Source organism: Lynx canadensis, chromosome B3, assembly GCF_007474595.2.
Source record: "Lynx canadensis isolate LIC74 chromosome B3, mLynCan4.pri.v2, whole genome shotgun sequence".
In the NCBI taxonomy this organism is placed as follows: domain Eukaryota; kingdom Metazoa; phylum Chordata; class Mammalia; order Carnivora; family Felidae; genus Lynx; species Lynx canadensis.
In genome coordinates this window covers 134,132,564-134,152,993 of record NC_044308.2, presented here as the reverse complement: position 1 = coordinate 134,152,993, position 20,430 = coordinate 134,132,564, and the positions used below count along the sequence as shown (strand labels likewise).

Below are 20,430 nucleotides of genomic sequence, written 5' to 3'. Positions count from 1 at the left end.
TAGCTGGAGATTAGCCATGGTGAGGCTATTTATACCATGGAAATTGGCAAATGCTGCTATCAAAGATTTCTCCTCCCTTAGATCCCATGTACCATTATACCACTGCAATTTCTAATCCCCACACCATATATCTGGTTTTAGAAAGAATTACAAGAAAAGCAAGAACACCTGATCGTTTCTTTTAGAAAAGATTTAAGTGATCCTATTGTGAAAGTTTTCTGCCACCTTATCGAAAATCATTTACCAACCACTAAGGTTGCATTATCTCATTGCCAAAGATATAAAGTACGTACAGGTTAGAACTTGTCATAAGCATGGGGTCGGAAGAAAAGGGCAGCCTGAATGAAGTGGTCAAAGGGCTTGTCCCTCTTGACAATGTCCTTGAGAAGATGCATTGTTGGCCTCATTTCCCTAAGTACATTTTCTATAAAGTCAAGCAGAACTGAAAGTCTGGGATAACTTACCCATGTTACGGAGTAAATTCCTTCATTGTACCTTGATGTATGTAGTAAATTTTATGCAAAATGTGCAAACAGCATAATGTGCTTAAAATATACCTCATGTACTTTTAGAACACAGTGTACCAGAGAATGTAAAAAAATTGAAAGATTACTTAGAACCACGTCTTGATGCTCCAGTGTATAATCCTTTAGGCCTCAACTTAAGTATAAAGGTGAGTTGACAGCATTTTTGTTTTTCCTGTTTTGAGTTCACAAAGAACATGTGTCTAAACTAAGATTGGTTTACGTTTTAAAGTATAGCTGTCCGTCAGTAGCAGAAACTGTATCTTTGAGATATATGAAAAAGTGTTTATTTTTCCTCCATTTCTCTTGACATCAGTATTTCAAAAGGTATCTGAAAGTTAAATTGAACACTTTACTACTTTTTGAGCTCATAGGCAAAACTAATAGGTTATTTTTCAAGGTAGAGCAGAAACGTTATTTCCAAAATTTAGGAGGTAAATGAGTTTTCTTGTGTGTACGTTTGGATGTATACAGGTATGTCTTCATAGCCGCCCATAAGAACACATGAAATTGATATAATCTAGGTAATTATAAAAGTCAGTAACAATTAGTGAACATATCAAAACCATGAATATGATGATTAGCCCAAATTACTCGTCAAGTCCATGTTAGGTTTTGTGTCTCTGTTTCTTCATTCTAAAAAGAGGTATCACCTATTTGTCCTTCTCCCTCCGTTCTAATTTTGATACAGGAAGTAGATGTGCAAAAGCCTTAGGAAGGGGATCGGATTTTTCTGTGCATCATCTGTAGGGAAAGTGGCCACAGTGTGTATTTTAGCTTGAAGGAATACACGTGTCCATGCTGCTAATGACCAGGTGTGTTTTTTCCACAGGGCTCTGAACTTTTTCACTTCAGAGTGTCTGTTGTTCCGGGCGTCACTTTTTGCAATTTAGTTGAAGAATTTCAGGTATAGTAAATGCACAAGGTACTGATGGGATGATGGCTGGGGAAGTAACATGACAAATGTCAATGCATGAGACACTAAAGAGAAAAAAAAACAAACAGCATAATTTGTGTGATACACAAGGCTTGGAGACAAGAGATCCTGAAAAATGGGGATGACATTGTCAGTAATGGTGAAGGCAGAGTGTGTGACAGGTATAGGACCCAGCAATGCTGGGAAAATTTTAATAAGTGCTTGTATTTGTTTTTATTCTCTCTCCATCTTCCATATTTAACTCAGTTTTCAGACTTTTACCGCACTTCCTCTCACGGCATCTCCCCAGAGGAACACAGGTCTATAACACTCAAGTTTCCATTATGATCTTCCCTTTGATTATCATTGTTGTGATGATAGTCTTAATACGCCTAAAGCTGTCAGGATCCAAAAGTATTTGGAACCAAAATCAGTGCCCCTTAGGGGGCAGGGAATGAGAATTTGAGTTAATTGATTAATGACTCATTCATTATCGAATAGTGATACCACATTATCAAAAATAAAATCTCTCTCTCTCTCTCTCTCCCTCTTTCCCCACCCCTCTCTTTTTTCTTTTTTTTTTCAATATATGAAATTTATTGTCAAATTGGTTTCCATACAACACCCAGTGCTCATCCCAAAAGGTGCCTTCCTCAATACCCATCACCCACCCTCCCCTCCCTCCCACCCCCCATCAACCCTCAGTTTGTTCTCAGTTTTTAAGAGTCTCTTATGCTTTGGCTCTCTCCCACTCTAACCTCTTTTTTTTTTTTTCCGTCCCCTCCCCCATGGGTTTCTGTTAAGTTTGTCAGGATCCACATAAAAGTGAAAACATATGGTATCTGTCTTTCTCTGTATGGCTTATTTCATTTAGCATCACACTCTCCAGTTCCATCCACGTTGCTACAAAGGGCCATATTTCGTTCTTTCTCATTGCCATGTAGTACTCCATTGTGTATATAAACCACAATTTCTTTATCCATTCATCAGTTGATGGACATTTAGGCTCTTTCCATAATTTGGCTATTGTTGAGAGTGCTGCTATAAACATTGGGGTACAAGTACCCCTATGCATCAGCACTCCTGTATCCCTTGGGTAAATTCCTAGCAGTGCTATTGCTGGGTCATAGGGTAGGTCTATTTTTAATTTTCTGAGGAACCTCCACACTGTTTTCCAGAGTGGCTGCACCAGTTTGCATTCCCACCAACAGTGCAAGAGGGTTCCCGTTTCTCCACATCCTCTCCAGCATCTATAGTCTCCTGATTTGTTCATTTTGGCCACTCTGACTGGCGTGAGGTGATACCTGAGTGTGGTTTTGATTTGTATTTCCCTGATAAGGAGCAACATTGAACATCTTTTCATGTGCCTGTTGGCCATCCGGATGTCTTCTTTAGAGAAGTGTCTATTCATGTTTTCTGCCCATTTCTTCACTGGGTTATTTGTTTTTCAGGTGTGGAGTTTGGTGAGCTCTTTATAGATTTTGGATACTAGCCCTTTGTCCGATATATCATTTGCAAATATCTTTTCCCATTCCGTTGGTTGCCTTATAGTTTTGTTGGTTGTTTCCAACAAAGCTGTGCAGAAGCTTTTTATCTTCATGAGGTCCCAATAGTTCAGTTTTGCTTTTAATTCCCTTGCCTTTGGGGATGTGTCGAGTAAGAGATTGCTACGGCTGAGGTCAGAGAGGTCTTTTCCTGCTTTCTCCTCTAGGGTTTTGATGGTTTCCTGTCTCACATTCAGGTCCTTTATCCATTTTGAGTTTATTTTTGTGAATGGTGTGAGAAAGTGGTCTAGTTTCAACCTTCTGCATGTTGCTGTCCAGTTCTCCCAGCACCATTTGTTAAAGAGGCTGTCTTTTTTCCATTGGATGTTCTTTCCTGCTTTGTCAAAGATGAGTTGGCCATACGTTTGTGGGTCTAGTTCTGGGGTTTCTATTCTATTCCATTGGTCTATGTGTCTGTTTTTGTGCCAATACCATGCTGTCTTGATGATTACAGCTTTGTAGTAGAGGCTAAAGTCTAGGATTGTGATGCCTCCTGCTTTGGTCTTCTTCTTCAAAATTGCTTTGGCTATTCGGGGCCTTTTGTGGTTCCATATGAATTTTAGGATTGCTTGTTCTAGTTTCGAGAAGAATGCTGGTGCAATTTTGATTGGGATTGCATTGAATGTGGAGATAGCTTTGGGTAGTATTGACCTTTTGACAATATTTATTCTTCCAATCCATGAGCAGGGAATGTCTTTCCATTTCTTTATATCTTCTTCAATTACCTTCATAAGCTTTCTATAGTTTTCCCTCTTCTTTTTCTATCCTGACCCTGCCCTAAGGCTAGCCCCAGTAATGAGTCCACACTGCTGCAGATGTATGTTAACTGACTATAATTTAAATAAAACCTTAAGAACTCAAATAAAATAAAATTGGCAAAAGTACAGTAATTCAAAACAAAAAATAGAAGCATAGCAAAGGCTTCAAAATAAAAATGCAATATACACACCACCTAAGTTCTAGAGTAACCCCTGAGCAACATAGAAACCAGGAACACATACTAGCATAGCAAAGGTTTTGAGAACTAAACTGACAATGGAGCCACCACAGAAAGTAAAGCAGAACCTGGGGTCTGAACTCGACCAGTGTGTCCAAATACTAAAACAAACAAAACACCCAACAGGGGCACCTGGGTGGCTCAGTTGGTTAAGCGGCTGACTCTTGATTTTGGCTCAGGTCATGATCTCACTTGTGAGTTCAAGCCCCTCATCAGACTCTGTGTTGACAGTGCAGAGGCTGCTTAAGATTCTCTCTCTCCCTCTTTCTCTGCCCCTCCCCTGTTCACGCTGTCTCTGTCTCTCGAAATAAATAAATGAACTTAAAAAAACACTTTCCAAAGAATTTTTAACAGGACTCAGAGTCTCACAACATAACTATATGTTTTTAATATTTATTTTGAGAGAGAGACAGACAGACAGACAGAGCACAAGCAGTGGAGGGGCAGAAAGAGAGAAAAACACAGAATCTGAAGTAGGCTCCAGGCTCTGAGCTGTTAGCACAGAGCCAGACGTGGGGCTCAAACCCACAAACCATGAGACCATGACCTGAGCTGAAGTCAGCTGCTTAACCGACCAAGCCACCCAGTTGTCTCCCACAACATAAATATCTTAAACATCCAGGATAAAATCTAAAATTACTCACTATGCCAATAACTAAGAAAATATAATCCTCAAAAGACAATCAGCACTGGACAGCAAAATAAAATAATTACACGTTATTATTTTTTAAAATTTATTTATTTTTGAGAGAGAGAGGGAGGGGCAGAGAGAGAGGGAGAGGGAGAATCCAAAGCAATCTCCATGCTGTCAGCATAGAGCCTGACGTGGGGCTCAAACCCATGAACTGTGAGATCACGATCTGAGCCAACACCAAGAGTCAGACGCTTAACTGACTGAGCTACCCAGGCGCCTCCAGACAGATGTTTTAAACCAGCCATGATAACAGCCTCCATGGGGTAAAGGTAAACACTTGAAATGGCTGAAAAGGGAATGGAAGAAATTCTCAGTAGAGAAATGGAAGCTGTAAAAAAGAACAACATGGAAATTTTAGAACTGAAAAATACAGTATTTAAAACTTAAAAATCACTAGATAGACTCAGTAGCAGAACAAATATGGCAGAGAAAAAAAAATCAGTGAATTTGAAAATAAATCAGTAGAAATCCACCCTGAAGAAAAAAGACTTTACAAAGAATGGCCTCCTTTCTGCCCATGAGGAAGCATCGTGACAGTCTCCCTCCCACCACCATCATGTCTAAGCCAGAGTCTCCCAAAAAGCCTGAGCAGCTGTGGAAGCTTTTCATCAGAGCTCTGAGCTTTGAAACAACCGATGAGAGTCTGAAGAGCCATTTTGAGCAATGGGGAACGCTCACAGACTCTGTAGGGATGAGAGCTCCCAACACCAAGTGCTCCAGAGGCTTTGGGTTTGTCACGTAAGCCACTGTGGAAGTCGTGGATGCAGCCATGAATGCAGGGCCACACAAGATGGGCGGAAGTGTTGTGGAACCAAGAGGGCAGTCTCCAGGGAAGATTCTCAAAGACCTGGTGCCCACTTACCTGTCAAAAAGATTTGTGTCGGTGGCCTTGAAGAAGACACTGAAGAACATCATCTAAGAGATTCCTTCGAACAGTATGGGAAAATGGAAGTGATTGAAATCATGACGGACCGAGGCAGTGGCAAAAAGAGAGGCTTTCCTTTTGTCCCGTTTGATGACCATAACTCTGTAGACCAGATCGTCATTCAAAAATACCATGTTGTGAGTGCGAAGTAAGGAGAGCCCTATCTGAGCAACAGACAGCGAGCGCTTCATCCGGCCAAAGAGATCCAAGTGGTTCCGGAAACTTTGGTGGCGGTCGTGGAGGTGGTTTTGGTGGGAATGACAACTTTGGTGTTGACAGATTTGTGAGCTCAGCCACGCACACCATGGCAGGGCCTAGCTGCTACAGAGAAGACATGTTTTAGACCATACTCATGTGTATGGGCCAAAAACTTGAGGCCTGTGTTTGTGATTAATTGTATCACAGGTTCTTTTATTTTCGGTTCTGTGGAAAGTGTAAAGCATCCCAACAAAGGGTTTTTATGTCGATTTTTTTTTTTTTTGCACCCATGCTGTTGATTGCTAAATGTAATAGTCTGATCATGATGCTGAATAATGTGTCTTTAAAAAAAAAAAAAAAGGGGGCGCCTGGGTGGCACGGTCGGTTAAGCGTCCGACTTCAGCCAGGTCACGATCTCGCGGTCCGTGAGTTCGAGCCCCGCGTCAGGCTCTGGGCTGATGGCTCGGAGCCTGGAGCCTGTTTCCAATTCTGTGTCTTCCCTCTCTCTCTGCCCCTCCCCCGTTCATGCTCTGTTTCTCTCTGTCCCAAAAATAAATAAACGTTGAAAAAAAAAAAATTAAAAAAAAAAAAAAAAAGAATGGCCTCGGGAACCTATGTGATGACATCAAAAGGTGTGACCTTTATGTCACCAGAGTCAGTGAAGGATGGGAAAAAGGGATTGATGCAGGAAAAGAAGAAAGAGGAGAAGCGGGGGAAGGGAGGAGAAGCGGGGGGAGGGGAAGAGGGGGAAGGAGGAGGAGAATGAGGAGAAATAAAGCCTGAAAATGCCCCAAATTTGGTGGAGACATAAATTTATATATTCAAGAAGCTTAATGAATCCAGACCAAAAGAGATCCTGTCTAAACACATCATAATCAAACTACTAAAAATCAAAGACAAAAAAAATCTTGAAAGCAGCCAAAAAACAAACAAACAAACAAACAAACAAACAGAAAACCTGTGAGTGGACAATAATTTGAATTACTGCTGATTTTTTTCTCGGAAACCTTAGAAGCTAGAAGAAAGTTGTCCAACATCTTTAACGTACGGGGGACGGGGTAGTTTGGGAAGGAAGGGCTGCCAATCCAGAATTCTATATCTAGTCCTTCAGGAATGAAAGAAAAACAAAAGCATTCCCAGATGAAGGAAAATTAGGGTAAGCCACTGTCAGCAGAAACTCTCTTAAAAAAAAAAAAAAAATGTATAAAGAAGTTCTTTAGGCCGTAAAGAAATGTCAACAGAAGGAAACAAAGCTTCAGGAATGAAAGAGGGACCAAAAAAAAAAAAAAAAATGAATGAAAGAAAAAGAGGGGGGTGCCTGGTTAAGCGTCCAACTTCAGCTCAGGTCACGATCTCACGGTTTGTGGGTTCGAGCCCCACATCGGGCTCTGTGCTGACAGCTTGGAGCCTGGAGCCAGCTTCAGACTCTGTCTCCCTCTCTCTCTGCCTCTCCCCCACTCACACTCTGTCTCTCTCTCTCTCTCACTCAAAAAATAAACATTAAAAAAAATTTTTTTTTAAGAAACAGAGGAAATGATTGCATAGTTAATAAAAGGAATCAGGGCACCTTGGTGGCTCTGTTGCTTAAGTGTCCGATTCTTGATTTGGGCTCAGGTCATGATCGCAGGGTTGTGGCATTGAGCCCTGTATCAGGCTCTGTCGTGAGTGTAGAGCCTGCTTAAGATTCTCTCTTTCTCTCTCCTTCTGCCCCTCCCCTGCTTGTGTTCTCTCTCTCTTTCTCCCTCTCTCTCTCAAAATAAAATAAAGAAAGAGAATCATTAAGAAACAATAGAAAAAAGAGCGTAAAATTTCTTGGGATTGTTGAAACCTGCTTTTCAAGTATCCTGAAGCAATGGATTTTTGTGCACCATAAAGGACATTATTGGGAGAACTGAAAAAATTTGAACATCTGTAGATTAGATAACAGCATTGTCTCAGTGTTAATTCCTTGATTTCAGTAATTACAATGTGGCCATTTAAGTGAATTCTTTGTGTTTAAGAAATGCAAATTGAAGTATTTTGGCAGTAAAGAGACATTGTGTCCAGAATATAGTCCTTTATGATTCTGGGGCTTAACCTTTTTTGAGACATGGTGTGGAATATTTGGATAGTCAAAGAAGATTGGAAGGGAAACATTTGAGGAAAAACTGTTTTCAAGAACTTTAGAGGAGGCGGTTTTGCTGGAGAATACAGAATTCAGAGGTGATACAGGTGCCTAGTCTCAAAAAATAATGGATGGCTTAACTGAACTAGTGAAACTTTTATAGCGTCTGGCGAGGTGACTCAAATTTGATTTTAGGTAAAAATGGGTAAGGAAGGGATTCTGGGTAGAGGGAACAGCAGCCTCAAAGACAGATAAGGGAACGTATAAAACTTACCTCTTGAGTAGCTTATAGACATTTGGATGGAACTCAAGGTTATGTATAAGAACATGGGTAGGTTAGGGTCAAATTGTGGGAGACCTCAAATGTCGTAAAGAGAGCTTTAGAACATTCCTATTAGCAATAAGAAGCTATTAAACATTTTCGAAGAAAGGTGTTTGGGGATGGACACAAGGTCTATAGGAGCCCAGTCAGAGTCAGAGTGAATCAAGGTTTACAGCAGCCCAGTCAGAGTGAATCACAGGATTTTTGTTCCAAGCGCTGGGACATGTATTTGCTCTTTCTTGATGATATTGAACAAAAAACTTGTAGCCCCAGGAGCTGCTGCTGTCACCCATGAGGGCTGTGGGGACTGAGAGGGGAGATACCCAACGCCGAGGAAGCAGAACAGAAAGATGGAAACAAACCCCAAACGGACTATGATTATAGTAACTTGTATCCTCTGGCTCTAACTTCTGCATAGAAAAGAAAATTCACTTTTGCAATTACAGGTAGCGTATAAACTGTCTCTCTCGTTGGCCACAAACATATTAGATCTCTCTCTTTTTTTTTTTTTTGAATGGAAAATTGAGGGTTCTTTTTTTTCTAAGTTTATTCTGTGAGAGAGAAAGCACACGAGCCTATGAGCTGTGTAGCAGCAGAGAGAGAGAGAGAGAGAGAGAGAGAGAGAGGGAGAGGGAGAATCCCAAGCAGGCTCCATGCTGTCAGCACAGAGCCCAACCCAGGGCTCTATCCCATGAACCATGAGATGACAATCTGAACCAAAATCAAGAGTCAGACACCCAACCAACTGAGGCACGCAGGCACCCCAGATCAGATCTTTCTTAACAAAGCTAATTATCCAAACTCTTCTGATGGTCCAGCTTAAAAGGAAGATTTTGGTTTTTAATTTTTTTTAACGTTTATTTATTTTTGAGACAGAGAGAGACAGAGCATGAGCAGGGGAGGGGCAGAGAGAGAGGGAGACACAGAATCCGAAGCAGGTTCCAGGCTCCGGGCCATCAGCACAGAGCCCAATGCGGGGCTCAAACTCGTCAATCGCGAGATCATGACCTGAGCTGAAGTCGGACGCTCAACCGACTGAGCCACCCAGGCGCCCCTAAAAGGAAGATTTTTGTTTTCTTACAGTACCGTTTGGAAGGCCACGAGTAGAATATCCATTCAGCATCTAACATTTTCTACCAAATTCCCAATAATTCCAGTACCAACTGAACACATACCATTGGCTCTAAAGTACAACAGGAGATGGTTAGGCCAGCTGATCCATTATTGCAAGGATAAGTATCTGCCCAGATGGGAAAGAATGGTTTCTCGCTGCTCTCCACACCACTCAGCCGGGTCCACCTTTTAAATTCTGCAGCTTACAACATCCCTATGGTCAAAATTCTTTTGGTTGCAAATAAAGCAACTTCACTTAAAAAAAATAAAAGTGTTTTATGGACAGATTGGTGTCCTACCAAGATGAATCTGGCGATGTTATTATGTCAACCTGGATTGACAGGGTGGAAAGGAGGTTAAGTGGTTGGTTTGTACAAAGTGAGTCGATAGAGCTCACAATAGCAGGATCGAAAATGAAATGGAATAAGTGAAAAATAAATAAATAAATAAATAAATAAGAAGGGGCGCCTGGGTGGCTCAGTCGGTTAGGCGGCCGACTTCGGCTCAGGTCATGGTCTCGAGGTCGGTGAGTTCGAGCCCCATGTCGGGCTCTGTGCTGACAGCTCAGAGCCTGGAGCCTGTTTCAGATTCTGTGTCTCCCTCTCTCTGACCCTCCCCTGTTCATGCTCTGTCTCTCCCTGTCTCAAAAATAAATAAAACATTAAAAAAAAAAGAGAGAAATTGTAGAAGAATTGATGGCATACGAGGGCTGTTTCTAAGAAAAGGCATACCTCCTTAGGTCACTAGCAGGGAGGTGGTAGTAACTTTACTTTGAGCTGTATCCTAAAACAGCGTATTGATCCTTTTTCTTATCCTTGGCATTTTCCCACGTTTGCCACTGTCTTACTTCCACTCATCCCTTCTTTCTTCTACCTCAAAATGTGATCTTGCTTCCTGCTTCACAGACAAAACCCAAGTCACCGGGCTCAAACCACCTCACTCTCTGTCCCCACTTCTACATTTAACATAAACGGTGCCCATTCTTGACTCAAGTCCTAGAGAAGAAGATGCCTCTGTGTCTCTCTGTTAACAATCCTGTCTCTCTTCTAGGAACTTATTTTTATTAGTTATCCATTCAGGTGTAGGAAGCATTTTAAATATACAGAAGTTTCCCTATGTTAACACCTAGAGGATTTTCTAAAGAGATGATGGCTTGAAAGAGCACATACTGATTCCCCCTCCTGGGAATGCCCATTCTTCTTCTCCTCTTCTGTGGACCCAATTATTCTTCAAGATCCAGCTCAGGAAGCTCCATCCCTAGTCACCCTAGGCAGTTAGTCATTCCCTACCTGTTTTCCCAAAGCACGCTGTCCATTCCTCTATAACTGAACACAGAACTTTTCCCCGCCGTATCCTGCCTACCGCCGCCATTAAAGACCGATGATAAAGGTATAGGATGGTAAATAAAATTCTTATCCTGTATTGTGTGCAAATCATTTCTTGCCAGATTGTCAAGTGACTGTCTCTGGGCTTTGTGGATGCCGAATATCTGCATGTAGCTGAGCAGAAGCTTGCAAAATTGGTTAATAATACCTCTGCTGTTGGGGAAATCATATGAAGTTCAGTGTTTCGAATGACTAGATTCAGAAAGCTAACGGACTTTGCTTTTTCCATTGCAGATTTATGTTGATGAAGTACCATTGCCATTTCCGGGACACACACTTATTGCTGTGGCCACAGCTGTAGTGCTGGGGGCATTAATTTTTATAACATTTATGCTTCAAATACGTAACATCCACCCAGGCGATATGTTCCAAAACTTTATGACAACAAACAAAGTGAACTTATCAAATCTCAGCATCAATCAGCTGCCTTATAGATGAAAATCTGAATAGTGAGCAAACAATAATCACAATTCTCTCTTTATTTCCTGTTTTTATTAGACAATTCCTAGAACAATATGTTTAAATGTGAATATAAAAATGAGATAAAATGCTATTACCATTCAACTCATTATAACTCAAATTGCTATTTGTCGGTGTGTTTACCATTCTGTTTTCCTATTTTAAATACATGAAAAATTATTTATTTATTTATTTGTTTATTTATTTATTTAATTTCATCCTTACACCCAATGGAAGGCTCAAGCTCACAACCCCAAGATCAAGAGTCACATGCTCTTCTGCCTGAGCCAGCCAGGTGCCCCTACATATACAGAAATTTTCTTTTTTTATTTTTTAACGTTTATTCATTTTTTTAAGAGACAGAGAGAGACAGAGCACCAGTGGGGTAGGGGCAGAAAGAGAGGGAAACACAGAATCCGAAGCAGGCTCCAGGCTCTGAGCTGTCAGCACAGAGCCCGACACGGGGCTCGAACTCACAGACCGCGAGATCATGACCTGAGCCAAAGTCGGACACTCAACTGACTGAGCCACCCAGGCGCCCCCCCAAATTTCTTATGTTAACCCTTACATAGAAGATTTTCCTTGAGGTTTTTAGAAAACTGTAAAATGACAGCCATCTCTGTGTGGAATGAGTTTTCCGTATGTTTTAGCTTTTATTGACCGGAGCCCATTCTGTGGGATCAGAGCGCCTGCGCCTTGCTCTGTTCACAAAAGAGTATAAGCAGAACGCAGTCCTGCCAGGGAAAGGCAGGTGCAGAGGACACCCATCCACAGGTGTACTATCAGAACCTCCTAGGAATTAAAGATGAAGCCATTTGAAGCAACTTCAAAACCAGACGGTAGTACCTAAAAAGAGGGAGATGTGACCCCCATTATGGGGGCGTTGGAAGAACACTGTGTGTGCAAGGTATTGGTTTACAAACCCACGTGCAGAAATCCAAGAGATGTACCTCTGCGTGCTCTCTCAGAGCACCTGCTCCCAAATAGTCAGAAGATGGCCAATACATTCTGAGATCAGGCTACACTCTCTTGGAAAAGCTCAGGAGAGGCAGCACACTGCTCTGACAACGTAAGGAAAAGGTAAACATCTGGTTCAGAAGAGCCCAGCTCTGAGAGCTATAAACTGTGGCCGTGCCTGTATATCGGGAAAGGTCTCTTGAGGTGGCAGTGAGCAAGGTGGCTCCAAGGATCAGACTCAGGAGCCAGGCATCCACGATTGCCACTTCCTGGATTTGTGACCTGGGCAAGTTACTTCCTTGTGTCTGAGTTTCTTCACCTGTAAAAAGGAAGTAGTCTTAATACTCACCTGATAGGTAGATAATTAATAGGCAGGTTATTGTGAGGGCCGAATGAATAGTTGCATGTAAAGGACTTAGAACAGCGCCTGGCTCCATGAATACTATAATTGTTAGCTGTTGCTGTTTGGTGGTGCATAATAGTGATCGTGTCTAATTGTAATAAAAAGGGAAATTTATTGGAAGAATACTATAGAAAGATAATCCAAGCAAAATCTGGACAATCGATTCTTGTCATGGGCAAGAATGAGAACGTTCTGGGGACCTAGGAAACAAGAGTTTTTCAACTCTTCAGAGCATCCATTGGGCCAAAGGTCTAGAGATAAAACATGGCACCGTGGTTAAAAGTGTAAGTTCCAGAGTCTAACTGCCTGGTTTTTTTTTCTTTTAATAAATGTTTACAAATTTTAGAATAGTTTTAGATTTATAGGAAAGTTGTGAAGATAGTATGGAGGGTTCCCATATAACCCACACTCAGTTGCCACTGATATTAACATCGTATGGCCTGGTTTTTATCTCCCTCCATCACTTACTAGCCATATGGCCATTGGTAAGTTATTTAACCTAAGATTCTATACTATGGTCTATAGATGCACACGTGTGTCTTCCTGTACATTCAAAGATGCTCCTGCTAAGATAATCCAACTATTGTACATGCACCCACAAATTCATTCACCTCTTCCCCCAAAAAAGACAATTCAAAGTCTACCTGCTATCAATTTCTCTTAGTTTCTTCTTGAAAAGGGGGGAAATGGTGACAATTACAATGCTTTCACAGAAAACAAGAAATGTGAATAGAGTTTATGACCCTTGTTTCTGTAACACATACTAAAGCTGATATGAGATTCCTCTCCACTCTACATTCCATGTGCTCCCTTGCCTTTGAACCTCAGCAGCTCAGCTGACTAGGACCCTTTGCCCAAGAGAATGAACTATCTTCATTTCCACAGGGTCTGAGTCTTTGGTAAACCTACCCTTTGGTTGTCGGGTGTCTGTTACTTTCCGTTGGTCATTATCCTTGGGTATTTTTGGTAATAAACCTTTGTGGCCCAGGATCCACCCAGGTTAATGTTGGTCCTCATTGTGTTACAGCATCTCTACTTTTCCTCAGTAAGATCAATTATTCTCCCTCTGCCTGTTTTCCTAATATACTAGGAACCAAAAAAGGCTACATGGCAGTCTTGGTTTCCAAGTCAGTGGAATCAATATCGTGTTCACTGCTGGAAGCATTTCTACACTAGCTGGAGAGACCACTTGATTGTCAGAGCCCAAAGTTCAGGGCACAGAAAGCAAAGTGTCAGGAGTATTTTATTAAGTGAAATATTAAAAAGAACCATTCATTCTCCATCCTTGTTTCCCAAATGACTGTGTTATAGCTATGAGGAATAACCCTGTTTACTGGGAATTATGGCATAGAACATACATTTTATCCAACCAGGGAAATTGCCAGTGTCCAAGGGGCCATTGTGCACAGACTTTCAGTAGACTTTCTCCTTATCATAAGATCACCTATTTCTGGGTGACAGAGTAACAATAATGCTGTAAATTCCAGAACATCAACCCATTTCTTCACTTGTTTTTGTGCAGTTGAGGATAAGGTCACAGGCAAATCGTGAGGGGCTGAAACTAATAAAGTCGCAAAGTACTGAAAAGAATATCATGTCTCCCCATTCGTAACTAAAAAAAAAAAAAAATTTGACCTAATACAAAACTTCAGTGTATGTGGAAACAAGAATAACCTGTTTCTAGATTTTTCTGATTGGAAAATTCTGAATACATTCAACAGGGCTTTACTATTCTCATGGGGGGGGGCGGGGAGTGCAGGGATTGCCCCATTCCTCGTGTTGGAATATAAAGTGGCAGGGATGGAAGAACACCATGGCAGCATATAAGGCATTCAAAGCAAATGGGCGGGCACGATCACTGTGTAATAAAGATTAACGTCTTTTTCAAGAGCCAAAGGCAGCATGCTTACTGCCTGTTATCAAAGAGTCAAGTTCCCTAAGTTCAGGGTTCCTTTCATATAACATAACTCGTTACATGGGTAGATGTCACCCCACCCTCTTTGTGTTACCCTGAGACTCAGGTGAAAAATGTGGTGCCCAAACGCTGATAATCTGGCTAATGCTATTGCTGAAGGTGATAAATAGTCCTTTGTTCTGTCCGGGGAGTCTTGTATCTTCACCCAGCACCCAGAACTACCTTGTAAGTTTGCAAGTGGGATAAAACATCAGAGCCTTCCAAGTGATTGACACAAACAGGACTTAAATTTGTTCGTAGGTTTGCTAGATCATGAGAATAGAGTAACCAGATCTGTACTGCAGCCTGTATTGGGCTAGACGCCACTCAAAGCTGTCCACTTTTTGAACCAAAATGAGTTAGAGCAGAATATTCTAAACATTATGTGTTATGTGCTACTTCACATTTCCCAAATGACCTACCAGGCACTGTTTGCCCTCCTTAGTGGTGGGGATGGAAGGTGCCCTCGCCTGCCCTTTACTTTGGATTGAGAGGCCCCCACAGGCTCCGGAATACTGAATTAGCCCAGACTTTGCCAAAGTGTATTCTTGCTGAGTTTGATTTTCTTCTCCATCACACATGTATCCTATCAAGATATCTTAAGAACTTGCTTCTACATACCTCTCAGAGCCATGAAACATAATATTCTATAGCCTAGTGAGGTGGTCCACTCACTCCCCACTAGCCTGGGGAGCAGAGTCAAAGGGGACAGAACAGTAAAGGTATATTGCTGCCCTGCCAGCGGAAGGCCTGCACTTGAAATAGAGCAATACTCCAAGTACCAGGCCCTTCACTGGTTGTCTCTGCACCATGACTACTGTGCCTACTCTGCTGTCATTGTAATGACCATGCAGGACATGGTCATCTAGCACCTCCCATCTCCACCAATACCAGGATCCAGCTCTCACTGCAGCACCACCCACCCCCATCCAATCCTACTATACAATATGGCGGGTAAGAGCTTGGGCTCCAGAGTAGGAACATCTGGGTGGGAATGCTGTCTTTGCCACTTTCTAGCTGCGTCCTCTTGAGGAAACTATTTCTGTGTCTTGGTTTCTTTGTCAGTGTGATAATGTTACTTACCTCATTGGATTATTTGGGAATTAAAGGAGATAATACACAAAGTGTATTAGAACAGAGCCTGGCACCTAGGAAGTGCTGTGGACGTGTTAGCTACCCAAAGAGAAGGTCAGGGAGCATGCCTTGAAAGATTCAAATACTTTCCTTATCAATCCACTCCTAATGACACCAAAAAGAAAAAAAAAAAAAAAAAAAGGAGAGAGACTTCCAGGTGTCATCAGTCTGAATTCCTCTCCATGGGCCAGGCGCTCTATGGCACCTGACATAATGCAGATAGTGCGTCAGATTTGCATTAGTTCATCCAGTCCCTTAGAAGCCCAGCTAGCAGCCTCAGCTAGCATACTGACTACAGTATCGCTATGACAATAAATTGAGAATAATCAGTACTATATTCTTCAGTCTTTGGCGAACATCTTCAAACTCTTGGCCCATAAACATTTCCCTAGAGTTTTGACAATAAAATCAGCACATTTCTATACCTGCAATTCTGTGATGTAACTCTTCTGTTGAACACCGTCCTGTTTGTTTTGAGTCAGAACCCAGCATTCAATAAAGAGTTGGGCACAAGAAAGATTTTGAGATTCAGCCTACAAGAGAGGCCCATCTGGAAGCCACAAAGGTTTCACTGAAGGAAGAATTTAGACAGTATTTGGTTGGCTGAGCATATTGGATTCTAAAGGAGCAGCGACCCTCACACCTCAGCTCTCCGTGGTTCATGACAACAAACATGTATTTCTTGCTCACTGGTCTGTGGATAGGCTGTGGTGCTTCGCCTCGAAGCAGGTCTGCCCTGCATATCTGTGGTTCTGGAACACAGGCTAAAGGGCAAGGGCCAACCTGCCAGCTCTTCTCACAGCACAGGACCAGACACAAGAGACCAGCCAACCCATCTAAACTACTTAAAGCAAGAAGTACACATTATGTTTGCTCACATTCTGTTAGCCAGATCAAACCACGTGGCCAAGCCCAACAAGACAGGCATGTCCATTACTTTCATTCTAAACATCAAGTTTTAAGATCCCTCTCTTATCTGATTGCTGCTTTTATCTATTGCTGTGCAACCAACTCCACAGTTTAGTGACTTAAAACAATAACCATTACATTTGCTCAAGATGGTGTCGTCTGAACTGGACTTAGTTGAATTGTTCTGCTGGTCTTGCCAGTGATGATGTCTGAGCTGCTTTCTCTCTCCGTGGAGTCTCAGGGCCTCTCCTTTTCAAGAGACCTGTCCACATGGCCTCTCTTTGTGGATTCTCTACCAGGATAGCCAGACCTCTTTTGTGGCAGCCCGGGGCTCCTAAAGATGCAAAAGGAGAAGCTTGGGCCACCTACTGGCACAACATCATCCATGTTCTATTGGCTAAAGAAAGTCACCAGGCTAGCCCAGATTCAAGGGAAGAGGACTATGCCCGATCATGAATATTGAGAGATGAGGTTTTTTTGAAGGCCACCAATGAAACAGACCACCAGAAACCACCCTCCTTAACAAGTCTAGGCTCCTTCATGTGCTGGGAGTGAAACATCTAAGATGGCTTCCTAACTCACATGCCTGGCTCTTCAGGTGGTCTGGCCAGAACAGCTAGAAGCTGGCCAGGCACCTGCCTCTCCACATGGCCTCTGCATGGAGCTAGCTTAGGCTTACACACTTGTGGAATCGTGGTAGTTGGATTTCTTGCATGGGAGCTGGCTTCCCCCCAGAATACAAAAGCAGGAGCTACCAGATTTTCTTCAATACTTGGACTTCAAAGTCTCACAAGGTCACTTCTGCTTCATTTTAATGGTCAAGGTAGTCCCATGGCCATCCCAGATTCAAAGGGAGGAGGAATAGACTCCACCTCTTTTGTGTGGCAACACGGCATGGCCAAGAGCCTGTGGGTCTGGTGGGATTGTTGCAGTCGTCTTTGGAAATATAAGATGCCATTTTGATGTTCATCAAAGAAATATACCTGGTCTCTGAACACAACTGGAAATCCCTAAACTCATTTCTGAACCAGGTTTTCATCACCTCAGCTTTTGACCATGTGTAATGAGAGCTTCATTCAGAAGGGTCACAAAGTAGTCTGGCCAAGACTATCTTACATATACCACTACTTTTGGTGCTGAGAGCTCAGAGCCTGGAGTCTGCTTCAGATGTTGTGTCTCCCTCTCTCTCTGCCCCTCCCCTGTTTGCACTTTGTCTCTCTCTCAAAAATAAATAAACATTAAACAAATTTTTAAAAATTTTTAAAAAGCAAGTCAGCTAATATCTATCCTGCTCCCCACACACCCCCATCTCATGTCACACCCAGGGGACTCAGGACCCTGCACTGACCCAGGCAGCTTCAGGTTACAGCAGCAGGGGGTTCCTGGTGAGACCTTTTCACACACTGCTGTTGTGTGACTAAGCTCCCACACATCGAGCCACACACAACTACAACTTCTATCTCAGGTCTCCAATTCAAGTAAAAAATCCTTGGCAGGAATCAGGCTAAAGGATTCTCAATGAGATGGTTATCCCAAGATCAACCAGCTGTGGTCACGTGACAGGGACATGAAACTCAGCCTAGCCCTTCTGTTCACTGGGGTCATCCCAAGAAGACAAAAATTATTATTACATAACTTTGTCTCATTTAATATATTTTGTCTGGAACTCAAACTTGCGGAATTTTATTTTGATTTCTCCTCTTTTTTTTTAAGTTTAGAGAAACATGTATTTATATGCAAGTTAAATTCATCCTTTTTGGTATACAGCTCTAAGAATTTTGACAAATGTATGTGAACATTCATGTAAACACAATCACAATCAAGATCTAGGGCGCCTGGGTGGGCTTGCTGTTGTCAGCACCGGGCCTGCCTCTGTTTCCCTCTCTCTCTGCCCCTCCCCCACTCAGGCGCTGTCTCTCAAAAATAAATGGTAAAAAAAAAAAAAAGAGAGAGATCCAGAACTTTCCCATCACTCCAAAAAATTTTCTCCTGACCTTTTTTAGATAACACCTCTCCCACTCTTACTGCCTGGGAGCTGTGGGTCTGTTTTTGGCTCTACAGTTTTTTCTTTTCCAGAATGTCATATAAGTGGAATCATCTGGTATATAACCTTATAAGTTTGGCTTCTTTCTCATAGCAGAATGCAGTTGGAATTTGTCTATATTGTGTATATCACTACTTTGTTTCTTTTTATTTCAGAGTGGCATTCTATTGTATGGATGAACCACAGTTTGTTAAACTGTTTACCGATGAGAGCATATTTTGGTCGATTCTAGTTCTTGGCAAATAGGAATAAATGTGCAATGAACATTTGTATACAGGGTTTGGTATGATTTCAACAAAAAAAATATGGGATTTTGATTGAGATTGTGTTGAGTCAATAGTTAGATTAGGGGAGAGTTAATTTTTTTTTTTTTTTTTTTTTTGAGAGAAAGAAAGCATGTGTATACACTGGAGCAGGAGCGGAGTAGAGGGAGAGGGAGAGAGAGAAGATTCCAAGCAGGTTCCATGCTCAGCACAGAACCTGACACTGGGCTCTATCTCACAACCCTGATATCATGACCTGAGCCAAAATCAAGAGACAGACACTTAACTGACTCTGCCACCCAGATGCCCCCAGAGGAATTGAAATCTTAACCATACTGAGTGATTCACCTCCTGAATGTGCTACCTCTCTCCACTTATTTATATCTTCCTTCATTTCTCTTATCGGCCTTTTGTAGTTTTCAGCATATAGGACTTGCATACAATTTAAGAGACTAAGTATATCATGGTTTTGGTGCCATTGTAAAAGGTACTATTGTTTTAGTTTCAATTTCTATTCTCTATGAGAAGAAGAAATATTTATAAACCAATCAAAAAATATACAGGATCCATATGCTGACAATTATAAACAATGATGAAATAAGTCAAAGAAGATCTAAGTAAACAGAAGAGATATAGTATGTTAAGTCTATGAATTAAAAACTCAATATTCGGGGCGCCTGGGTGGCGCAGTCGGTTGGGCGTCCGACTTCAGCCAGGTCACGATCTCGCGGTCCGTGAGTTCGAGCCCCGCGTCGGGCTCTGGGCTGATGGCTCAGAGCCTGGAGCCTGTTTCCGACTCTGTGTCTCCCTCTCTCTCGGCCCCTCCCCCGTTCATGCTCTGTCTCTCTCTGTCCCAAAAATAAATAAACGTTGAAAAAAAAAAAAAAAAAAACAACTCAATATTGTTATGATGTCAGCTCTCCCCAATTTGATCAGCAGGTTAAATGCAGTTCCAGGGGCGCCTGGGTGGCGCAGTCGGTTAAGCGTCCGACTTCAGCCAGGTCACGATCTCGCGGTCCGGGAGTTCGAGCCCCGCGTCGGGCTCTGGGCTGATGGCTCAGAGCCTGGAGCCTGTTTCCGGTTCTGTGTCTCCCTCTCTCTCTGCCCCTCCCCCGTTCATGCTCTGTCTCTCTCTGTCCCAAAAATAAATAAACGTTGAAAAAAAAAAATAAATAAATAAATAAATAAATGCAGTTCCAATCATAACCCCACAAATTTTTTATAGATATAGACAAGCTGATTCTAAAATTTATATGGAAAGGCAAAGGAACTAGATTAGCCAGAACGATTCTAACAAGAAGGACAAATTCGGATGTTCGTGCTGTCGGATTCCAAGACTTGCTATGATTCTACAGTCATTGAAGGAAGGTGGTGTTGGGGAAAAGATAGATATATCAATTAAGGGAACAGAATGGAAAGCCTTTCCAGTAAATGGTGCTCGGACAACTAGATGTCCATATGCAAAAAAAAATCAACCTCAACACATACTCCCAAACTTATACAAAAATTAACTCAAAATTATCATAGAAAAAAACTTCTGGAAAAAAAAGTAGGAGAAAATTTGCATGACCTTGAGTCTGCTGAT

At 42.0% G+C, this 20,430-nt stretch overlaps 1 protein-coding gene across 1 annotated transcript in view; it reads left to right on the top strand.

The window, feature by feature from the left end:
* CATSPERB (cation channel sperm associated auxiliary subunit beta) overlaps nt 1-11,344 on the top strand; it is a 104,816-nt gene extending 93,472 nt beyond the window's left edge. Inside the window, exons 24-26 of the mRNA XM_032593495.1 lie at nt 573-673; nt 1,357-1,431; nt 10,957-11,344. Of these exons, the coding sequence (XP_032449386.1) occupies nt 573-673; nt 1,357-1,431; nt 10,957-11,160 (380 nt within the window). The 3' untranslated portion in view covers nt 11,161-11,344. The remainder of the gene's footprint in view (nt 1-572; nt 674-1,356; nt 1,432-10,956) is intronic.
* The last annotated feature ends 9,086 nt before the right edge of the window (nt 11,345-20,430 follow it).